Here is a 23,236-nt window from a genome sequence, read left to right as displayed (position 1 = left end):
TCTGAAATGTGACAGACTTGGGACAGGATGTTGCCTCTGAACCCACCAGCCCCACTTCCTGTGACAGGAAGTCACAAAGGCAACCCGCTACCCTCTCCACTTAAGAAAACAAAACTCTGATCCCTCCTCCCTCAGGGACCAAGAGTCCCCACACCCAGAAGTTCTTCCCCTCAGGGACCTGGTATCATTCCAGCTGCCAGTCCCACAAAACAAGGACTGGTCCTCAGACAGCTCCTCCCCAAGGTATGTCTGTCTCCCTTACCCCCTTGTCTTCTTTTCCCCAGCAGGCTCTCCCTCAAATCTGCCTTAAGTCTTTGCCTCTTTTCTGTGTTTCCTTACTTTTCTTTCTTCCATCAGACCTGTCTGTTTTCTGTCTCTGCTTCAACTCCCTCTTCCATTTCCCCACAACTGGCTGTAACCCCATTCCTGCTTTTCTTGCTGTCTTTCCTCACTTTGGTCTCTGCCTCAGTCTTCCCACATCTGGTTCTGCAGTCCCTGCTGTCTCAGTCTCTCTCTCTCTTTCCCATCTCCTGCCATTTCTTCCATCTTGTCTCTTAGAATTTCCGCTTCTCCCTGCATATCCCCCCCAACATCTTCTGTGTCCTTAATTAGTCTGACTAATGCCACACAAGCCAGTGTCAGGCGGGAAGGAACCATGGAAACAGGGGTGGGGTGGACCAGAGGTCTGGGTCCGAGGGCTCTCCCACAGCCCAAAGCTATTTATAACCTCCATGGCCTGAGACCCGCCCTTCTCCCTCTTCCACAGGCCTCCTCCCTAGCACTCAATAAATGGCAGCAATGGTTTTGATCACGATTATGAAACAATGATGCTTCTTGGAGCATCCAAATGCCATCCTGTGGGTTCACCCCAGCAGGCATCATTTTTATCCCACTCCATAAGTGACCCAAGCTCCAACACCCGAGCCTCGATCATTTAAGATTTGTGCACTGTTAAATGTTCACATCAAAAAACTTGCAAACCAAGGCAGGAAAATAAGAGTAATGATTTATTATGAGACCTAAGCCTTCAGAGCACTTAGCGACCTGGATGTTGTTGCCAGTGCTTCTTGCCTATGAACTCACTTAACTGCAAGCAACCCCATGCTGTTAGCATTCCCACTAGAGGTGGAAAACCTTCACCAGGCCACCAGCTGCCACTTCTGAGCTGGAAAACATGACCATGGTCATGGATGGCCCAAGCCCCTCCCACTCTAGGGTGGAAATGTTCAGTAGAGGCAGGGAGGTTCAAAAGGGCAAAGGAGAGGGCACACATTCTTGGAGTGCCAGGCAGGCCCTGAACATGCACTTGACACCTGTTACCTCTTTTCTGCCTCTTCACAACAGTAGGGAACAATAGCTAATAACACTTCATGGCACCAGGTGCCATCAAGTGTGTGCCAGGCACGGCTGCTTGATGGTATCAACTCGTTTTATCTTCTCGGTGAGAATGATTATGATCCACCATCATACAGAGGAAACTGAAGCACAGCTCATAACGGACGAGCCATGATTCAGACCCAGGCCGCCTAGCTCCAGAGTCTATGAATTTTAAGAAAGGGCTGCTTCTCAGCATGAGGAGTCCCCACCCCAACCTTAGGAAACTAAACTCTGAACCAAAGCTGAGCCACATTAGGTCTCTCTATGGTGCCTGGGAAAGTCAGGGGCATGAGGGTACCATGGCTTGGGAGGCAAGCAAGTTGGACGAGGCTCCAACGAGCAGCCTGGGGCTCAGACCTATTGGGGCCAGGGAAGGGCTGGCTGCTTAGGAGAATGAGGTGAGGGGGGGGTCCCACGATGGTTGCAAAATTATAGACTGAAATTGTCAGACAAAACTACAGGCAAGGTCAAGGCCTTGCAGAGGGAGTGCTGTGTGGTGCATGGAGCTGTGTGTGTGGTGGGGTGCGGGTGGGTGTGAGGGCAGGTTGAGGTCATTAGGAGTGGGGGTCCTAGAACAAAGTGGGCACATTTGGTCTATGGCAGTGGATGACCCTGGTTTCCAAGAACCTCTAGGAGCCTGAAAGGATTTAATACAATATATTTGGGGAGAGTCCATAAGGGGTCTTTGGAATGTATTAGGCCCCAGATTTTATTTAACACAGGGTGAGTCCGCAAGGATAAGGGGAATCACACAGGATCATGATTCCATAGGGAAAGTAGTCAGTCCAGGAGGCTTCAAAGGGGACCAGTATTCCGGATGCATGGTGGCCCTATAGACCAGGATCTACAGGGCCTGGTTTCTAGGGGATGCTACTGATCTACAAGGAGCCGGGTCTCCACGCGGGGCCAGCAGGCACCCTGGGGACGGAAGGGGTCTGCAGGACCCTGTAATCTATATGGACCGTGGCAGATCTACATGAGTCCCAAATCCTACCTAGAAAGTGATCGCACAGGGGCCCAAAATCGCACAGGGGACAAGGCTGTGTGCACCGCCAGGGATGCTGGGGCGGGCGTGCAGAGTCAGGGTCTGACGCCGGCCGGGGGCCGCGTCCCTCACCTGCTCCAGATCGGAGAAGCCACCGCAGTCACCAGAACCAAGCCTCCGCGCGCCGGCTTCGGGCTCCCCCCCCACTCCCCCGCCCCTGCCTCCGAGACTCTCTAGCCGCCACAGAGGCTACCTTTGCACCTAGCACTCCTTCCGCCGGCCGCTCTAGCCCGGCTCCTGCCCGGCGCCAGCACGGGAGACTCTACTGCTCTGGCCGGCCGCTCTAGCTTCCACGGCGCCACGCTGGCCCTCTCGGGCCTCTCTGGCCTGTCTCGGAGGTCTGGCGTTTCCGTGTCTCGACTGCCCCTGTCACTCTCTTGGACCCCGCCCCCTATTTCCCGCCCCCTGGCCGGAGGTAAGGAGGGTTCGGCCCGCCCCTGCAGCGCTCAAAGGCAGATTTCTGAGGCGCCCCCAAGCCCTCTGCACCCCGGCTTTAGCCCCCGAGCCTGGGCTCCCTCCCTCTCGCCTCCCTAACTGGGGCCCAGTTAAATTCTCTACGCTCATACATCAATCCCCTCACCCCCAGCCTCCATGGCTGTTCCACTGTGTCTGGAAAGCAAAACCTCTGGGTCCGGGCAGCCCTTCCTTCCCCTCCGACTTGCTGTGTAACCTGGGAAAAGTCATTGTCTCCGGGCCTCAGTCTTCCCATCTGCACAATGGGGGAAGTTCTCCAGCTCTGTCCCCCTATACTGCATCTCCCAGGGGCTAATGAAAGACCCAGAAAAAGAGCTCCCCCAAAATGTTTTCAAATGCGCTCCGCAAATTTCAGCTTCACAGAGGCCTACTGGGTTGTAATTGTGTTTCTTTGCAGGTGGCCCTAAAGTATGCGGGGTTGGAGGACAGGCCGCTTAGCAGAGAGCACCTGCCGAGTTCAAATCCCAGCTCCACTCGACCTCATGAGGTGTGTGCCCTGGGACGGGTCGGTTGGCAACACTCCCTGGGCCTCAGTTTTCCCGCCCCTACAATGGGAGTGATCATCTGTCCTCCGCAGGATCGTGGGGAGGCCTTGTCTCTGGCCTCGCACCCCTCGTCCCCACCTACTGGGAACTGAGCGAGCATTAGTTGTCCTCTTTGCGCCCTTTGACAGACAGGGAAACTGAGGCCCGAGCAGCGGCGGCCGCTGGCTCCGTGGAACCCGGAGGAGGCCCCTCCACTGTGGGCAGCGCCCCAGGCCCCTCCCGTCGCCTCCCCGCTCCCCCCGGCGGCCGAGGGGAGGGAGGCCGGGCGGGGCCAGGGACAGTGTACCTGGTGTCCGCGCGGGGAGGTGACCGGCGGGGCGCCCGAGGTCGGGCTCGGCGATCCCCGGCCCGGAGTCCCGGCTCCCGCTTCCTGGCTCTGGCGGGGCAGGAAGTTGGGGCGTTTTTCCGGAGGCCCCCGCCCCGCCGCCCCTCCCCGCTTCCTGCCCGCGCCCCGAGCCCGCCCGGCACCTCCGCTTCCTTCCCCTTCTCGCCGCCAACCGGGCCCCTCCTTACCCTGCTCCGCCCGGGCCGCGGGCACCCGCCCCGTCGCGGTCCCGCCCGGTCCGCCCGACCTCTCCGGGCCTTGTCTGTCCGTCTGTCTGTCTGTCGGCAGGCGCAGGCTCCGCGTTCTCACCGCGGCCGGCTGCGCGCGCTCACCTCCCCGGCGGGGCTGGGGTCACTGCCGCGCCGCGTCCGCCTCCGCGCGCACCAGCCCCCGCCGCCTGCGGTCTCTGCCTCTGGGGCCTCCCCTCCTGGGCCTCCCCTCCCCTCTCTGCTTCTGTCGCGCTCCACTTCCCCATCGGGGTCTAACCCGCCCGCTCCCCTTTGTCCCTCTTTCCTTCTGTCACTTTTTCCCTCCGTGGGTCTCCATCTTGCTGCATCTCCATCCCAGTCATTTCCCCAACTGCTGCTCCCCGGGAGCCTCAGGAGGCAGCCCGCCCAGGCCCTTCCCCATGGACCTGCTGTCCATCGCTTCCTGCTGTCTGTCTCTCTGTCCCTCTCAGAGGCCCTGTGGCCCCTCACGGTGGTAATCTTCATTTGCTGACTTTCCGTGCGCTCCGTGACTCAGCCTCTTTCCCTGTTCTTAGCGACTCTATCTCTGCCTGTCTGTCAATGCGCCCTCGTTTCTGTGCCACCTCTCCCCTCCCAACCCCCTCACCACCGAGTTAGGGCCACAGACTCTCCAACTTCCCCATCACAAGTTCACCCCCCCACACACAGGTGTGGTCTGGCTGTGGCCTGGATACAGTACCAGCCCACCTGACAGTCCACTGTCACCTAACACATAAATGTGGTACCCTTACTTCCTCCTGTGCTCCCCACTCAGATGGACCGGGGTAGCCCTTCTCAAGACACTGCCTGTTTGTCTCTGGGCAGCCAAGTCTGGCTATATGGTCCCAGGTGTGTGGAGAGGGACTGGAGGTCCTGACTCCCTGGTCTGAGGGAGAGGGGTCACCCTCCCCCTCCTGGGTCTGAGGGAGGAGGGAGGGCAATCCCATGAGATCTGTTACTCTGGCCAAGGTTTGCAGTTGGGAAGGATTTATTATCACTAAGTGGCCATGACAGAGCAGGGGGGAGGTGACACTAACGAGGCTGCTACAATCAGCTCCCCTAGAGGCAGCGATTAAGAGCTCATTACACATGGGGGTAAAGGGGCTGGAAAAAGCAGCAGGGGATGGACTGAGTTAGGATGTGTGGAGGATAAGGACAGTCTAGAGGGAAGAACAACTTCCTCCAAGGGGGAAGTTGACTCAGGACCCTCCCAGGAAAGATTGTGAAAGCGCTTTCTGTCGCGGTGCAGGGAGACAGGCTCGGAGCGCGGCAGGCGGGCTGCCCTCAGATCACGGCTTCTCCAGCTGGACATCTCCGATGTGGAGGCTGCCCACGTCCTGGTAGGTGCCCTGGAGGCCGCGGGAGATGTCCTCGTACATGGAGCAGTCATCGAGGTTCAGGCCCTGGAATGGACAGGTGGTGCTGGGCCTCAGCGCCTGGAGGCCTGGGATACCTGTCCCTCGCCAGCCCATGGAGGAACCCCAGGAGATCTGCCCTCACCTGTCCCTCACCAGTGCCCCCTTTCCACTCACCTCATAAAGATTTTCATCCTCATAGTCATCCCGGGTATCCATGTCAAACTTCAGGTTCTGCCATCGTTTCTGTCAGGGGAGAGGACACCTCAGTAAGGGGGTACAGGGGGATATGTTCAGACTCTCCTGGATGCCCAGGAGGTGCTTTGTCTGCGAGGGGGAGGCACATGTCCAAAGGCGTGAAGCTAGGTAGCTAGGCAGGGCAGTTGTCTCTGGTCCAGGCCAGGGCTCCCTGCCTCCCATTCTCCGTGATGACAGTACTAGTGACCCGAAGAGAAGCTAGTGCAGCTCAGAGACTCTGGCAGGACACCAGCCCCCCTTCTCCCTGGCTTGAGGGTGGAGATGCCAAGGTGAGGAGGAGGGTGATTCACGCTGGGGAGGAAAGCAGGGACTAATCCTCTGGGCCCAGCATTACTTAATACCTTTCACCCTCACAGCCCCAGCGAGGTGGGTGGGTGCTGTCATTCTGGTTTTAGGTGGGGATGCTCAGGCCCTGAGGGCCGTGGCTCCCCAGGACAGCTCACCCTGAACAGCAGCAGCATCCCGGGCACCACAGCGCAGACCAGCAGGATGATCCCCTCCGCGGTGATGATGTTGTTCTTGGTGCCCTCTCCCATGTCCAGGAAGGGTTTGGGGGGTGGATCTGTGGGGAGGGGTGTGGCTAGAGCTCTGGCACCTCTGCCCTCCCTGCCTCCTGCCTGCCCACCCAACAGACTGCTGAAGCCCCTTACTCTGCAGGTGAGAGAAAGGGAGCCCCATGGGGCTGTGGCTCTGGGGCTGGCCCTGGCACTCACCACGCACTCGGAGGTAGGTGCCGCAGGAGCGCTTGGTCTGGTTCCCGTCCTCCACCTCGCAGTAGTACAAGCCCCAGTGGCTCTTGTTGACCTGATGGATGATCAGCTCGCTGGTCTGGAAATCCAGACGCTTCGCGGGATAGCTGAAGTTGCTTGGTAGGGCGAACCACCAGGTGACTTTTGGGTGGCTGTTGGGTCTGCTGACCTTGTGCGGGCACAGGAGGCGGGCCTTCTCCCCCAATCTCACCGTCAGGGAGGGCAAGCCTGGGTCCACCCACAGGGCCTGGCCCCAGGGGCCTGTGGAGAGGTGGGTGTGTCAGGCTCTGGTCAGGGGGCACTGACCAGCCCTGGCCCCTTCAGCTACAGCGCTCCTGAGTGTGTGTGTGGGCAGAGGACTGAGGATGCTCAGGCAGGAAGGAGGATGCTCCTGAGGGCAGTGAGACACCATGGGGGGTGAGGACAGTGAAGATGCTCCTGGGGGAGGATAGACACCTCTGAGAGGAGAGAGAACACTCCTTGGGCTTGAGAGGGTGGTGAGGACATCCTGGGGGGGGGGGAGTAAGACCCCCCTGGGGTGGTGCCATGCCCCTGGGCATCCCTGCTGGCCTCTGCAGCACTGTCTCTTGCCACCGTCCCACATTCACTGTGAACACTGTGGAAATTTGGTTCCCTCGGGCAAGAAGTACCCGACACAGGCAGCTCCTTCCAGAATCATTTTGGGCATCACCTCATCCTGAAGGCTTCCGGGACCCCTTATCTGCCCCTAGCCCCAGCCGGCCCTGTACCGGGCACTTGATCTTGCGGGATCTTCACAAAACCCTTCAAGTAGGTTCTGTCATTATCCCCGTTTTGCAGGTGGGACAGCTGAGTCCCAGGGAGCGCCGGCTAGCTAGTTGTGGGGGGGGGGTTTTCAATCGGCGGCCCCTGGGGCCTCTTCCTGCCAGCTTTGGGCCTATCTTGCTCTGTGTCCTGGGCCTTCCTCTCCTTCTTTGTGAACTTCCAGGTCTAAACTTGAGGGTCAGGGGGGAGTTGGTCCCTGGGTTAGATAGAGGGTTAGGAGAGGTTGGCTTCCCTCTGGGAAGCCCCAGCTCTCAGTAACCCAAGATCCTGCCCACAAAGCTGGCTCTGCTGCTTCTGGAGGGAGGAAGAGAGGAGGAGGAAGAGGAGGAGGAAGAGGGACAGAGAGGTGGGGAAAGGGAGTAACCTCAGGGTCTGGGGCTCCTGGTGTAACGTTGGGGAGAACCACCCACCTCCTCCAGAGCTCCTGATCAAACAAGCTGGTCACAGTCCCTCCAGCTGCACTGACAGGGAGTGTGGTGTCCATAAGGCTCCCCCTTTCCCAGGACGGAGAAAGGGCTCTGTGTGTGTGTGTGTTGGGGGGGTGACTTCGATCCAAGGCAGAGGAGAAAGCTTTTTCCCCTCTGAAGCAGGTGGTACCCCAAGTCCCCTTTCTTTCCCACCCGGCCGTGGAGTTCAGTCAAGGGCGACTTTAGTTCCTTATTTTGGCCGTGGGGGTGAGAGGGCGGCCTGCCTCCCTCCATGGGGCTGCGAATGTGCTTCAATTTCGCTGAGCCCCCCCACCCTCCCCTCACCGGCTTGGGACGGTGAAGCAGATGGAAGCGCTTTCTACCGGGCCATTTTCTTCTAGCTCCTTTCGTGTCTCTCCAGCACCCTCCCCTCTGCCTGTGCCCTCTCTGTCATGTCCTGAGTTCCACCCCTTGCCCCCTTAGCCACATACCCAGGCCAGCAGCTGAGATCCAGAAGAGGAGGAAGATGGTGGCAGGAGGGGCTTGGAGGACTCTGGGACCCCCCAGCATCTTCTCCCAGTGGGTTGGTTGGTCTGGGTAGCAGCTGATCTGGGGTACCAGAACCCACCTCAGCCTGGCCCCAAACCCCGCCCCACTTCCTGCTTGGCCCTGCCGGAGACGGGCTCCACTGGCTACCTGCTAGGCCCTGGCTGCCAGGCTGGGGCAGTCCCTGCCTTCTGCTTCAGGCCCTGCGTGGAGAGAAACCGCTTCTGCACCTGTGGAGGCCACAATTCCCCTGAGAGGAGGCGGCTGGAGTAGGGTAGGGCTCAAGGCCTGGCTCCTGGCGGCCAGCCCTGGCAAAGGAGCCTGAGGGAGCCAGAGTTTGGGGTGCTGCACACTGGCCATTTGGTGGTGTCCGCCCCTCACTGGCCTTGCTCCCTTTCAGGGCCATGGTGTCCTCACCTCGAGTGGTTGACATTGAGGATTTAGGGGGGCTGTGTTTCAGCAGCACAGAATGCTGGGCCTGGCATATCGTAGGTGTTCAGAGATCTGGGCAACTAGTAACGCGCATGAGGAATGAGTGAGGCAGGCCCCCCAGCTGCGACAGGCTGTGCTTCCCTCCAGGGCCTCCCGGAGACCAGGAGAAAACATCTCTGTGGGGCTGGAAACTGACGTCCCAGGCAGCCAAGGAGTTAGGGCCCCAAGGGGCTTTTTTGGGTTCTTTCTTTTCAGTCTCTGTAAAACTCCAGCTGGCCTTCAGGGAGGCCACCCCCATTTTACAGAGGAGGAAGCTGAGGTTCCAAGAGGCCACGGCATCACTTGCCAGGGGCAGTACAGCTGGGGAGTCAAAGTCACTAGTGTGAGCTCAGGGTCCTCGGGCATCAAATGAAGGGAAATGAGGGTCAGGGTGGGAACTGACTTGAGGCTGTTAAGATGTCCGTGAGCACCCACCCCCCAATGTGTGCACCTGCCCCCTATGTGTGCACAGAGGAAGGAGAAAGGCGGAGCTCAGGCACAAAACGAAAGAGAAAAAAACATGTAGCAGGATACAGTTGACTTGTTTGCAAAAAGCAAAACAGCAGCGAGCTGCTAGGAACAGGTGCATCTGTGACCAAGGTGGAAACCCAGGCCATGCAGTGACCCCCAGTTCCTGAGAGGGATCACCTCCCGGGGCGTCAAGGGGGAACGTCCAGAGATCTTGTCCCTCCTAGTTTTCCTCCTGAAGTGGACAGCCGGTTTGTGGGTCTTTGTCACATTTCTGTGTATACCATTTTGCATGCTTGAAGAATTTCATAATTTTACCCTCAAGTTCAAGATGCAAGGTTTTTTTTTTTTTTCTTAAAGATTTATTTATTTATACATACAAAAGCTGGGGTACAGGCCAGAGATGCGTGGGTGGGGGTGAGAGGATTCACCAGAGACAGAGCGGAGAACAGAACAGGCAGACTGACTGAAATACACTGCTGAGGGGAGCAGCGGATGAGACAGGAGAGGTCTGCTGCACCATGTGAGTTTCTCTCTGGCCGGCCAGGGATTTAACTCAGAGGTTGTGGATAGCTTCATAGTGCGGTGCTTAACCCCTTGCGCCATCGGGGAGGCCCATGCAAGGTTTTTTTTTTTAATTAAATTAAAATTCTTATTTTATTTTTCTTTATTCGGGTAACACTGGTTTATAACACTGTAGAAGATTTGGGGAAATAAGGCCTCCCTGGTGGTGCAGGGGTTAAAGTCTCAGCGCTTTCAAGCTATAGGCAGCTACTGCAGCATGAGTTCAATCCCCAGCCAGGGAGCTGACCCACATGGCGCAGCAGACCTCTCCTGTCTTGCCGGCTACTCCCCTCAGCTACACTGCTGTAGATCTGCCTGTTCTGCTCCCCACTGTGTGGTGTATTCTCTCACCCCCTGCACTTATGGCCTATGCCCCAGTTCTTGTATGCATAAATAGATAAAAACAAAATATTTTTAAAAAAATTTTTAAAGATTTATTTATTTTTATTATCTATTTAAAAAAAGATTTATTTATTTATTTTATACAAGAACCAGGGTACAAGCCAGATGCGCGGGAGGGTGAGAGGATTCACCAGAGACAGAGTCGGGAACAGGGCAGGCAGACTGACTGAAATACACTGCTGAGGGGAGCAGCGTGCGTGACGGGTGAGGTCTGCCACACCATTTGGGAATCTCCCTGGCGGGCCAGGAATCAAACCTGTGCTGCAGAGGCTGCGGAGAACTTCACAGCACTGCGCTAGACCCTCTGCGCCACCTGGGAGGCCCAATAAAATAAAATCTTAAAAAAAAAGAAAAAAGATTTAGGGAAATAGGTTTACATCACCTGAGATGTATGTTACCACACCACCCCCACCATCAAAGCCCCCTTCCATTTACCAATGAAGATCCCTCTCCCCAAGATTTGTGTTTTATTTATTTTTTTAAAGATTTATTTGTTTATGCATACAATAACTGGGGTGTAGGCCAGAGGTGTGAGGTGTGAGAGCATTCACCAGAGACTGAGTGGGAAGTAGAACAGGCAGACTGACTCAAATACACTGTTGAGGGGAGCGGGTGGTGAGGCCTGAGAGGTCTGTTGCACCATGTGAGTCAGCTCCTTGCCAGGGATCGAACTTGTGGTGGGGAGTCTGCCAATAGCTTCATAATGCTGAGCTTTAACCCCTTGCGCCACCAGGAAGGCCCAAGATTTGTTTTAAATCTCTCTTCTGCGGCTGACTGGTCGTCTGAGTCTCCTGTAACCTGGGCACCACCTCCCCACCTTAAGAGGCTGTCAGGATATTACACAGCTCGCTCACTAGTTTCTCTTCTCTGGGTGCGGGGCCCTTCCCCTTCCCTCCAGGGACCCAGGTGCTCTGTTGGGCCCCTCTCTGCATAGCAGGGACCTCTCTGAGCTTCGGTCTCCCCTTTGCATTAGTCCCTAGTGCTTCAGTCTCCCCTTCTGACTCCTTTCAGAATCTGCCTGGATCCTGACGCTGGAGTCCGCCTTGGGCCGCGTTCAGCCCGCGTTCAGATCCATTTCCAGGCCCTCGACTGCCCCCCAGTGGCCGGAGGCGCGGCGGTCGGATTACAGGCCTCGGGCTGGGCAGTCTGGGCATCCCTGTCTGCTTAGTGCCCGAGTACTAGATGCATGGCATTGTGTTCTCACGAGAACTTTGGGAAATGGCATCATTGTCAGCCAGCAAAAGAGGTGAGCCCAGAACGGGGAGGTGCTGCTCCCCGGCCTTGCTCAGTTTGGGTCTCCTTTTCCCTGCCGAGGGGCGGTGCGCTGTGGGGCGGGAGGGTGAGGGGGTGCGGGGCGTGGCGGGGGAGCTGGAGTCAGGTTGCCTGGTTCACCAGCGGGCTCTGCCACTGCCTCGCTGTGGGACGTCGGGCACATCACTCAGCCTGGGACTGGCTCTTCCCAGCTCCAAACTGCAGCTGTTTCTGGGCACCTACTTCGTAGGGTTGCCCACTGTATTAGATGATTGATTTGTAACGCGCCTGCGCGTGGTAGGACCTGCATGTTTATTCAGTACAACTCTTCCAGCACTGACAGCTTCATACACCCCGGGGGGAGGACTTTCGGTTTAATCCTCTTTCATTTGGAACATCTGGGTAGCACCAGCTGCTCTTCTGCCGGGCGTGCTCTGGGCCAGGGCGCTCTCTGCCTGCTATCTCCCCGACTCCCTCTTGAGTCAGTGGCTTTGACAGCCCGGAGCGGAAGCCTAAGAAAGTTGCTCAGGGCCGCAGAGAATTAAGGGTTGGGATTTACACCCACATCTTTTGGGGAGTGGGTCCTAGCTGAGGAATTCCTTGGGCTGATGGAACGCCTGGATCGAGCCAACCGATTCATCAGCACTCTAAGTTTTCCCCAATTGGGAGGTGGTCACTACTGGCGGTGAGAGCGCCCTCTCCAGGCCTGTCACGAGCCCACCGGGTGCCCTTCGGATCCGCCGCCCTGACCAAGGGGTCCAATCACAGGCGGAGAACCAGCCCCTTTCGCGCCGAGCCAACCGCAGTGCGGGGCCGTGGAGGCGGCCCCGCCTTGCATCCGCGGCTCTGCGCAGGCGCCCGCTCGCCCCTTCCTTGAGGGCACTAATGCAGCCGGGGGCTCCCTAGCACCCCACGACCCAGGACGTTTATGTTAGCTTCACTTCACAGCAGGGCCCAAGGCCAGAGATCCCAAAAGGGAAGGCTCAGAGTGAACAACTCGGCCCTGGCAGTCAGAGAGGAGGTGCACACAGGGCAGGCGCGGGCCCTCAGTCCCTGCCCAGCGTTCAGGGGAAAAAGCTGCTGAGCCTGCGCCCCTCCTGCTTTGCTCTGGCAGGGGCCTTGGAGCCACCTCTGCAGCCAGGCCTCAGCTTTCTCATTTTCTGAGAATGCAAAGATAGGAACAGCCTGGGGAAGGGGACATCCTGCTTGTTTAGGGGGAAGCTGTCTCATCTAGGGGGGCTGGGCTCCAGCTTTTGGAGGCTGTTGTTAGGTACCACAGGCTCCCAAGGACCCCAAGCCAGTTTCACAAGAGAAGGAAGAGGAGCAGTCAATCAAGAGACCAGACCAGGATTACGAATGAGGCAATTTATTAACCCAGCATCGTTTGTTCGTTCTAATGCTTCTTGTTGGCAGCTGCCACCTGTGGGAAATGGGAGACAAATGATCAGCAGTGGGGTCTGGCTTGGGGACCTTTGGACCCACTACCCACAGGATGCCAGCTACCTGGATTTGTGCTTTCACACACCTCCCCTCCTTCCTGCAAACCTGGGGTATTGCCCAAGTCACAGCAGTGGACGAAGGGGCTCAAGGAGAGGGAGTGGTGAATGGGATTCCAGTGTCTGCCCACTGCTGCCTGGGCCTGGTGTCCCCCTCCAGAGGACAGACACCTTCCATTCTTTTCTGACACTTGACTAAGTGACTAAGCACTGTCAAGGCTACTAGAAGGCCTGACTCAATGACACAGAAAGAAAACCAACAAGGGTTATGCCCTGGGGCCCTCCTGCGGCAGCTCAGAGAACCAGAGAATCCTCACCTCAGGCATGCAGCCAAGAGCTTATCACCCTACAGACAAGAGATAGCTCTAGGCCTGGGTTCTGAGCCAGCCCGCCTCTCCATCCATGCTCAGCAAGCACAGAGGAGGAACACACAGTATGCAGAAGGCTGACCTGGGAAGAGGGGGTGGGAACATGCCCTGCCAGTGTGAGAAGCAAGCCCATTTGTGCCAGTGTTTCTAACTGGTTCCAGCAGGAAGTCAGGAATGTTTTCTCCTACCCCCTCCCCCACCAGAGCCCCGGTGTGCCCTCACCTGTCCGGCGATTCTGTCCAGATCTCTCTGTCCCTGAGGTGTCAGTTTGCGGCCCCTGTGGGAGAAGGGTCATGAGGCCCAAGCGCAGGCTCAGCCCCACTCATGCCAGCACTTTCCAGGTGAGAGCCTTGGAGAACCAGCTTCCCAAGGCAGCACCTGGCCGCGGACCACAGCCAAGCCCCACCACAGCCCAGCTGGCTGCATTCTAATGAGATGGGGGCAGGGGTGGGAGCCTCCCCCCCACCTCCGGGAGCTGATGGGGTGTCGTTTGTGCAAGCATTAGATCAAAAGCCCCGAAAAATCAATTGGGAAAAGTTAACGAGCAGGCTAATGAAAGCGGACAGTCTCTAAATTACCTTCCTGGAGCTCGGGGTAGCCAGCCAGAGAGGTCGGGGCCAGGCCCTGCACTGTTGCCTGAGGGGCAGGAGACTGCAGGGTGGACTGGGCACTGTGCACAGGGGTGTGGGTGGGGTGGCCTCGACAGCCTCATTACTGGCCATCTGGCCTCAAGGTCCCCCCTTGCTTACCCATCTTGGTCCTTTTCCACCATTTTCAGCCCCTCCAGGGCTTGGAGGACTCGACGGGCCACACTCTTGGAGCCTCTGCTGAAGTGGCTGGGCATGACGCCATTCCGCTGACGCCCCCCATAGATCTTGGTCATGGAGCCGACCCCAGCACCGCCCCGGAGGTACAGGTGCCGCGCTGTGGAAGCTGGGGGGAGTGCAAGGGGACTTGAGGACCTTCTCAGACAGAGAAGAGGCCTCTTCACAGCTGAGGCAGGCTGGGGGAAGGGCTGTGCTCAAGGGTACATACCCACAACCTGTGTGTGGCAGCAGAAGCTCACCAGTCACGATTTTATAGCCAGGTTTCTGGGAACACATGAGACCCAGTGCCTGACCCCACCCGTCCATCAGGCTGGACCTGAGGGAGAGTGGATGGCCCCCTCTGTGGACCAGCCTCCTTAGAGGTGCTCACTCCTGTTGTCCTGGATCATGTAGGCAGGCCCCATGACACCTGCTCTTCCTTTCCTCCTATGAAGCAGCAGGGCAGCTGCCCTCATTTAAGGAATCGCCCCTTGGGAAAGGATCACTGTGAAGACCCCATGGGAGCGCGTCCAGTGCTAGCCTTCTCAGGACACAGGTGGCAGGACCCTTGCTAGCAGCATGTCACGAGGCCTGCAGGGCCAGCCCCTCCAGACTGTCTAGAGCTCAGGGGCCTCTGTGGCGCGAGGCACAGAATTCTGTATGTCATTCTGGGACTCCCAGACCAGCATGTTGGGTTTTGCTCAAGTGACTACTCCCCTTGGTGCTGAAGGGGGAACTGGGACTCACTCCAATGCCTGCTCAGCGAGCATGGAGCATGCCAGGCTGCGCCCATGACCTTCTGGTGCTGGGTGGCCCCTGCCTGGTGAGGTGGGCAGCTGCCCCCGCCAGGGCAGTTCTTCCAAACTGTCCCTGACCACTCCTGCCCTCCAAAAATGCCCAGCAGCTCCCGCTATCCTTCCCATGCCTCTCCCTGCCACGCCCCCACTCTGTCAGCATGCAGTCAGCCGCAGAGAGCGCTGCATGGAAGGTGCAGCCAACCCTGAGTGGAGGGGCCAGCTGCGTGTTCCCCTCTCTGTCAAGCACTAAAGAGACAGCTTAAGCCCTCAGCAGCGACAAACCCCCAACTCTTAGTTTATTCAGGTGGTGGGGATGGGTTTAATCTTTTCCTGACTCTGTAGTAGCTGGTGTGCTATCAGACATTACAAGGCCCTCCCCACCACCTCACTCTGTGCTAATTATTTTCCTGACCCATTAAGAAGGTAAAGTATTAACTTCATAAATTGGAAATTCTAACTTTCCCACCTCCATCTCCTCAGCCCTTGACACAAATCAAGATCACCCTTGCTGTCTGGGGGCCACAGCGAACCCTGTGCTGCCACTAATGGCCTGGGCCTGTCCTTCAGTTCCTGCAAAGGAGTCTGCTCCCCTCTTACACTCTTGGGTGGCAACCTGTTCCTCAAGAAACCCCGTAGGGGCCTCCCTGGTGGTGCAGTGGGTTGAGCGCAGTGCTATGAGGCTGTCTGCAGTCTCTGCAACGCAGGTTCAAGTCCCAGCTGGCCAGGGAGAAACCCACATGGCGCAGCAGACCTCTCCTGTCGTGCCCACTGCTCCCCTCAGCAGTGTTTCGGTCTGTCTGCCTGTTTTGCTCCCTGCTCTGTCTCTGGCCTGTGCCCCAGTTCTTGTATAAAAATAAACAGAAGTGGCAGAGCAGGGGCTGAAAGGTCCATGCAGGAAGCAGGAATGCAAAAGCCTACCCAAAAGCCCACCTGGGGGGCAGGAATGTGAATACCTGCCTGGAGGACTCAGACAATGAGCCTCCTCCCTCCGCTACCTGCCCTACAAACTTTTCCCGCCATACGAGCCCAACTACCCACCTGACCTCTCCTCGCCCTATAAAAACCCTGCTTCCCCCTAACAACGTGCGCGACTCCACTGACCCCCGCCTTGGGTCTGTGAGGTCCGCCGGGGCGCAATAAACTTTCCCTCCCTTTGAGAAATGTAGCCTGGCTCTCCTCTCCTTTACCGCGCCGAACCTTTCAGGGGCCACATTAAAAAAGAAGAAAAAAAAAAACCTTGTAGGAGTCACTCTCCACCTCAAACTGTGGAAGGGCCCCATGGTGCCCCACCCACTCACCTTCAGGGAGAGCAGCCATGTGTCCCACGTCAGGGGAGGGTCACATGGCACCTGAACAGGCTGTCTTCCCAGCACAGCACCTCACACCTGGTTCTAATTTTGGTCCAAACTATGGATAGCCAGTCCTGACCCACTGAGTCAGTAAGCAGTGGAAGGAACCCTCCTTGATGGATTTGCCCTTGATCTTTCTTTGCCAAACTTTTTTTTTTTTATAGAGGCATGCTTTATTTATTTGTTTGCTGGTTTGTTTGTTTGTTTTGTTTATACATGCACTGGGTACAGTCAGAAGCGCGGGAGGGTGAGAGAATTCACCAGAGCCAGAGCGGGGAGCAGAGCAGGCAGAAGGACCGAAGTACACTGCTGAGGGGAGCAGCGGGCGGCAGGAGAGGTCTGCGCGCCATGCGGGGGCCTCTGCCAGTGGCCGGGGAGCAGCCGGGGATCGAACTGGCACCACAGAGGCCGCGGGCAGCTTCGCAACCCAGCGCTCAACCGCTGTGCCACCGGGGAGGCCCTGCCAAACTTTTTTAAAAAAGATTTATTTATTTATGCACACAAGAACTGGGGTACAGGCCAGAAGTGTGGGAGGTGAGAGGATTCACCAGAGACAGAGTGGGGAACAGAACTGGCGGAATGACTGAAATACACTGCAGAGGGGAGCAGCGGGCGAGTCAGGAGAGGTCTGCTGCGCCATTTGAGTAGCTCCCTGCCCGGGGATCGAACTCATGCTGCAGTGGCTGCGGATAGCTTCAAAGGTTGTCTCAACCCCTGCGCCACCAGGGAGGCCCTCTGCCTAACTTAAAAAAAAAAAAAAAGAAAAAAAAAAGAAAAAAGAGAACCACTTCTCTGACTTCAATTCACCTTTAACATGCTCTGGCAGTGTCCCCACCCTTCATTCCTTTTGTTAACACAGCACAAGCCGGTACCCCGCCTGGCGCAGGGGTCAGAGGCAAACCAGCCCCATCTTGCAATAAAATGCACTCAGCTGTTCTGTTTCAGCAGCTGCTCGTGGTCAGCCACCTAACAGGACACACTGAATTCTCACCTCCCTCCCAAGGGCTTCTGGGCATCACAAGGCCAAGAGGCTTGTGCAGGGCTATACTGCCTCTGCCCCTCCACAACTCCTTTCTAGTTCTGGTGCACTCCTTACCTACTCTAGACAACTGGTCCCTCTTTTAGATCACCCTCCAGCAGGGCCCTAGCCTCTGTACCACACCCAATCTGAGAGCAGGATCTACCCACTCCACACTGGAGACTGTCCCCTCCCCCAAACTGGCCCTCCGACCCAGGAAGTTTTACCCTAAAACCATGAGGCAAAAGAGGCCAAGCCTCCAGTAAGGGGGAAAATGTAAACAGGGTAGACCTGGCTTTGGAGCCAGCCTGCCATGCCCTTCCAGGGCCATTTCACCCACCTGTGCCTTAAGTTTCCTCTTTAGCAAACGCCTAAGCCTGCAAAACTTGCCCAGAACATAACCAGAACACCAAACTAAGTGGGTGCACTCTAGACTTTAAGAGGCCGGCAGATTTTCAGGGAAATAGGTAAGTCATCGAGGCTCCTTGGGCCAGTCTGTCACAACCGCAACTTGGCCTCTGCTGAGGATGTAAACAAACGGCAAAAAATGCACACGAGACTCTGGTCCAGGACCACCACCCTCATGCCACTAGGGCAGGCAGAAATTGGTCGCAGCACCCCACTGAGGTCTCACCCAGGGTATTTGTGCCATTCCCTGTGAATCTTTCTCCAACTCAAAAAATAAAATCTGAGTGCTATCCAGGAAGACAGCCAGCACCCCTTCAAGTGGTGAGTGGGGTGGACTGTGGCTTCACAGCCCACAGAGCCCTAGCACCTTAGCCTCCCTGGATCAACAGAAAACAGCCATCTGTTGGGCAGGGTTTCAGTGGGGGAGGGATGTAACTCATTATGTATATTCACCTGACCAAATGGAAAAAGCTACCAGATTCTTTCTCCTAAACTTCGACCCAGAGGTGCCCTGATCTACCAACTTTTGAGGCACTGTCAAAGAACATTCAGAAGCAGGCAGTCTTGCTTCCCAAGGTGGGCAGAGGGGGTGCTGGTCTCATCAATGTGTGTCCAGGGAGGGAGATCAAATCTTTGTCCTGTCACCTGCCCCATTTTCTTTCTGAATGCACCCAGGTGCGTGGGTGGGTGCTATACTGCCCACCCCAGAGTTGTTTTGTTGGTACCCGGGGGGTCAGAAAGTGGAGAGCATGGACATTTGATGTGTCCTACCCACCCACCCACAACACCACCTCATAGTTTCAAGTGCTGGGCAACTTGTGCCAAGGCCAACTCCTCTCAACCTCATTCTGGAATTGTCAGTTTCTGAATAGTGCTTGCCACATACTCTACTGGAAACAAGCTTCAGCAAGGATAGGGTCCCACTTTGGAGGAAGACTTAAAATTAGAGGCTGAAGGGCCTTCGAGGTCTTTGCAGAGGCTGTCACCCCGCAAAACCCACCACCCCTTCAAGGGGTGACAACTTGGAGAAATTTTAAATGTCAGGGACAGGTGAAAACTAGCCCTGTACAGTGTGAGGCTACACTGTCAATGTTTCTGAGTTATCACTATAAGACACGGGGCCGGCAAGCAGTCACTGGATGACTTAAGATTTTCTTCTGGACTCTTGCTGGGGCTTGTCAGGTTATAGAGCAAGGAGTGACCTGGCCAGATCTCCCACTACTCAGCTCGAACTTGCTAGCGTCAGAGAAGGGGACCCTGATGATCTGAGCAGGACACAGCTGACTTTTCTTGAATGATTACTTCAGAGCAAGTGTGTTTTAGAAGCATCTGAGTGGACTGAGCTCATTTGTTCTTCACCATAACTCCGAATTTACAAATGAGAAAGCAAGTGGCACAGGCCAATGGAGACACACGGTTAAGAGACAGCAAACTCAGTACCAAAGTCCATGAATGTACAAAGGATGTCTCTAAAAACAAACCACCTCTAAGCAAAATATAAACACTCATCTGTTCCTGAGTTTCTCTTGCAGCTCAGGAGAAGCTGCAGGTCCTCATGCAAACCTCTTACTGATTAAGAAACAGATTCAGAACATGAAGCTACTGACTACAACGCAAAGCCTGCAGTAGTAAAGATCTTCTCTTGGCTTGCAAACCTGGGGGTAAGGAGACATGGTCCTCACCAGGGGCTCCCCAGCTCCCCACCTTCCAGGTGAAGACCCCAGTTCCTCACCAGCTCTCGTGTAGAACCAGTTCTCATCGTAGGGTGCGAGCTCTTTATGCTTGGCCAGCTTGACAGTGTCCACCCATTCAGGGACTTTCAGCTTCCCGGACCTGGACCAAGACAGCGGGGAAAGGCACAATTCGGAAATCTCCAACTTTTTCATGCCCAGCCCCCCAGAATACAGAGAGGCTCCCACACAACGCACGACTTGCATATAAAGACAGGCCCACACAGGGACCTCAGATGAGTCCCCTGGCCAGAGAAGAACAGCACGGCAAATCCCGCGGGGCCACCAAGCCCCGGCCCCACACTCACTTTTTGAGGAAGGCTGCCAGAGCTCTGACGAACTCCTGCTGGTTCACGTCTTTTACAGTAACTCCAGGCATCTGCGAGGAAGATCGGGCACGTGAACACAGGGCTAGTGGGGACGACTGACAGGGCCGCGGCCCAGCCCGGCGCCGCCGAGACCGCCGCACCCCGGTACTTCCGCAGGGCCCTTCTCCGGTCCTGCGCCCTAGGGCCCCGGCGCCAGAGGGTCCCAGAGTCCCCGCCGGCCCCGATCTCTACGGGCAGCACGAAGGCAGCCTGATCCCACCTGCGGAGACGCTCGGCGCCCCCAGCCCCCGGCCCTGCCCCCCAGGCACCGCCCTCGCCGCTGCCCACCAGGCCGAGTCTCGGTTCCCGGACCGCGCCGACCGGACATGCCCGGGCCTGCCGCTCGCACGTGGCCGCAGTTTCAGGGGGCGGGGCGGCCTCCCGTGGCCTCCCCGGGCCCCGGATCACGCGCCCCGAGCTGGGGACACGGCTCCAGACACTCCGCACTCAGCCCGCATCGGAGCGCCGGTCTTACCGTGCGGCCTCCGCGCTGCCAGCCAGGGGAAAGGGAGCAACGGGGTTTCCCGGGCGCACAAGTCGGGCGTCGAGCCTCGCGAGAGTTACGAGAGCTCGCGAGAGCAGACTTAGAGACGGCAACTCCGCCCCTCTCAGGGCGAGTGAGGCTTCACTTCCGCCGAGCCGGGCCGTGTGCAGTGAGGGGCTGGACGGCAAAGCGTTAAGTCACGGGGCGCGGGGAGGCCGGTTTCTTCCCCAACCGTCTTTTCCCGGAGAGTGGCAGAGGGGACAGAGCTCTGGTCTTGGGCTGGGGGGGGCGGTATGGCCTCGTTTCCGTCCGTCGTGGTTAGCAGGATGAGCGGCGGCGGAGAGCGATGGTGGAAGTTATGGGGAAGGAGGGTGGGCAGGAAAGAGGTTTGGCCACGGTTGGAGCCCTCAGCAGGGCGAGCCCCTTTCACGGTGGAAGTGGCTTTTCTGGCCGGAAGTGGGGGTAGTAAGGGCGGAACTGTGACGGAGAACCCAGGTGACGTGCAAAGAAGAAATATGGCCACTACTTCCCTTGGCCGACGGTACCCGGGAGCGCGGGAGGCGGAAGCCCCACCCTTCTTAGGGCGGAAGTTGCTTCACCAGCACTTAGGCGACCGGAGTGGGCGTCAGGCACTGGAGGCGGGGAGGAGCTAAGGGCAGGGACAAAGAGGCGGGGGCGGGGCCCGCGAAGCAGTCTGCTGGGCTCTGCCTCCTAGTGTCTGAATAGGCTCGTTGGGCCATCAGATGTAGCCTGCCTGCGTAAATCTGCCCACCCCACTGACCTGTGCAGCTGTAAACACACCACTTGCCCTCCCAAGGCTTAGTCTCTCTATTAAAAAAGGAAAAAAATTAAACGGAGACACATTCTGACAATTTTCCCCTTTTAAGTGATTGTCCCTGTACATGGTGCATCACATATTCCAGCAACCATTATTTCTTTGTGTGCCTAGTTTGTGCCAGGCATAGATAAGCATTACGTGGTTTTACATGCATGAGCTAGTTTAATCTTTATAAGGCTCATCAGCCAAGAACACGAGGGACACACCTATGGTCTTATGAAACTGTTAACGTGCTGCAAAAAGAAATGTTTAGACATGTGTGGCTGTTTTCTTAGCGGAAAAGACTTGGAGAGTTTAAAACAGGATGAATAATTTTTTTTTCCAGTGTGAAATACGATGTCTGCAGAATGCCTTATTAAAAAAATGCCAACTGGGGCCTCCCCTGGTGGCGCAGTGGTTGTGCGCTGGGCTGCCAGGCTGCCCGCAGCCTCTGCAGCGCCAGTTCGCTCCTGGGCCACTGGCGAGGGTCCCCCCTCCCTTATCCCCCCCCCACACAAATAGCCACCTGTCTTAGTTTGGGCTGCTGTAACGAAATACCATAGACTGGGTGGCTTTCTAACAACCGAAATTTAATTGTCATAATTTTGGAGGTTGGGAAGTCCAAAATCAAGGTACCAGCGGAATGTGTGGAGAGAGCCCTCTTCCTTGGTACCTAGACGGCCATCTTTATGCGTAGTCCTCACATAGCCACAAGGGGGCGAGAGAGCTCTTCGGTGAATCTTTGTAAGGGCACTTTACCATTTCCGAGGACTCCAACCTCATGGACCTAATCACCTCTCAAAGGCATCACCTCCAAATACCACCATATTGGGGATTAGGTTTGAACAGATGATTTTTTTGGGGCACACACACTATACATGCCATTATACCTTTGTCCAAATTCATAGAACATATAGTAATAAGAGTGAACCCTTGTGTAAACTATGGACTCTGGGTGACCATGTGTTCATCAGTGGTAACTTGATGGTTAGGGGAAGCCCTAACGTTTTGAAAGGCAAAGGACGACTAAGCCAGTGGTGCAAAAACCCTAACAACTCTGGCAAGAAGGGGTGGTGGGCTGCAGAGGCATGAGAAAGGCTTGTAAAGAGGGCCCTGCCCCTAGCTCCTCCCCGTCTCCATCACTTTATTTTTTTCCACCCATTTCATTTCTCATGTCATCCTGTAAACCCGTTACACTTTCTCTTTTAATTTTCCCACCTGTGTGACCTTGGTGTATTTACTGGTAACCTTTGGTGATCCCTGAGTAGCATGGTGTTAGCCATGTTACGTGTTGCAATCCTTCCCTCCTGGGTGACTGTGGACTTGATCATCTGTCCAGGGAAAGCACCACAGAGTGAGGCTTATGCATTCTATTAAATGCTGGTCATAGGGGCTCCCTGGTGTCCCAAGGGGTTAAGCACAGCACTCTGAAGCAATCTGCAGCCTCTGCAGCACAAGTTCGATTCCCGGCAGGCCAGGGAGCTACCTACATGGTGCAAGACCTCTCCTGTCTTGCCCGCTGCTCCCCTCAGCAGTGTATTTCAGTCAACCCACCTGTTCTGCTCCCCACTCTGTCTCTGGTGAATCCTCTCACCCCCCGCACCTCTGGCTTGTACCCCAGTTCTTGTATGCATAAATAAATCTTTTTAAAAAATGCTGGTCATATATCTAAGTTATAACAAAGGTAAGGAAGGGAGGTATGAAGCTGACCTCCATCCTTTGATGATCTTGTAGGAGTCCTGAGAAGTGGTGTAGATGTGCTACTCTGTAATCCTTTAGAGAACAGAAGCATCCTCCTCAAGGACCCAGAAGGAAAGAACAAATTGCACTTGGGTGTTATCGCCATTAATCCTCTTGAATAAAAAGAGGTGTGTAGATAACATCAGAAAAAGAATCAGTGATCAGGCATGTGCCTGGAGCTTTCTGGCTGCCCCTTCTGAAGGTGGGGGTGGGGATGGGCACTCCAGGTCTTCATGTCTTTGGAAAAGCTCTTCACAAGTTTGAAACAACATAAGGAGAACGCAATAGCAGGGGACTAAGAAACAAAGGCAGGTAAGGTCTTATTATTACTTAGTGATATCTTGAGCAGAAAAAGACATTTTGAAAAACCCTTGGACTCATGTTTGTCTCCTGGGGTCCTGAATTTTTTTATGTTTCATGAAAATTACCTACTAATTGATTTGCGCCTGGCAAGGAGAGGAAACGTCTTCCAATATTTGCCCAGCAATTTTCCATAAAATACATGGGAAAGTCACTTAATCTCCAAGCTTGTTCCTTTATTTGCAAATGGGAGTAATCCCACATAGCTGGTAGAGCTGCTGTGAATT

General features: G+C 56.0%; 2 protein-coding genes across 2 annotated transcripts; both read right to left on the bottom strand.

Annotated features, from left to right (window-relative positions):
- Positions 1-5,282: 5,282 nt before the first annotated feature.
- On the bottom strand, positions 5,283-8,136 carry CD79A (CD79a molecule; the record flags this gene model as incomplete). Its single annotated transcript, XM_084256930.1, has 5 exons — positions 5,283-5,396; positions 5,526-5,594; positions 6,050-6,168; positions 6,320-6,616; positions 8,058-8,136. The coding sequence occupies 5 exons, from the start codon at positions 8,134-8,136 to the stop codon at positions 5,283-5,285; spliced, it is 678 nt and encodes a 225-aa protein (XP_084113056.1).
- Positions 8,137-12,622: 4,486 nt separating this feature from the next.
- RPS19 (ribosomal protein S19) lies at positions 12,623-20,110 on the bottom strand. Its single transcript, XM_084258016.1, has 6 exons — positions 20,084-20,110; positions 19,549-19,619; positions 19,243-19,343; positions 13,882-14,065; positions 13,355-13,409; positions 12,623-12,688 (listed from the first exon to the last, which is right to left on the bottom strand). Exons 2-6 carry the CDS (start codon positions 19,617-19,619, stop codon positions 12,662-12,664), a joined length of 438 nt encoding a protein of 145 aa, XP_084114142.1. The 5' UTR covers positions 20,084-20,110; the 3' UTR covers positions 12,623-12,661.
- Positions 20,111-23,236: the final 3,126 nt, after the last annotated feature.

This window comes from Talpa europaea, assembly GCF_964194135.1.
Source record: "Talpa europaea genome assembly, chromosome: 16".
Lineage (NCBI taxonomy): Eukaryota > Metazoa > Chordata > Mammalia > Eulipotyphla > Talpidae > Talpa > Talpa europaea.
The sequence above is the reverse complement of the archived record's forward strand: the minus strand, read 5'-3'. Positions and strand labels throughout refer to the sequence as shown.

Bases quoted from the DNA above. Each gene is read 5' to 3' on its own strand.
- RPS19 (XM_084258016.1), bottom strand. From the start codon at position 19,619: ATGCCTGGAGTTACTGTAAAAGACGTGAACCAGCAGGAGTTCGTCAGA. The intron at 14,066-19,242 runs GTGAGGAACTGG...CACTCCCCCCAG, and splicing joins CTGGTTCTACACGAGAGCTG to CTTCCACAGCGCGGCACCTG. The intron at 12,689-13,354 runs GTGAGGGCACAC...CATTTCCCACAG, and splicing joins TGGACAGAATCGCCGGACAG to GTGGCAGCTGCCAACAAGAA.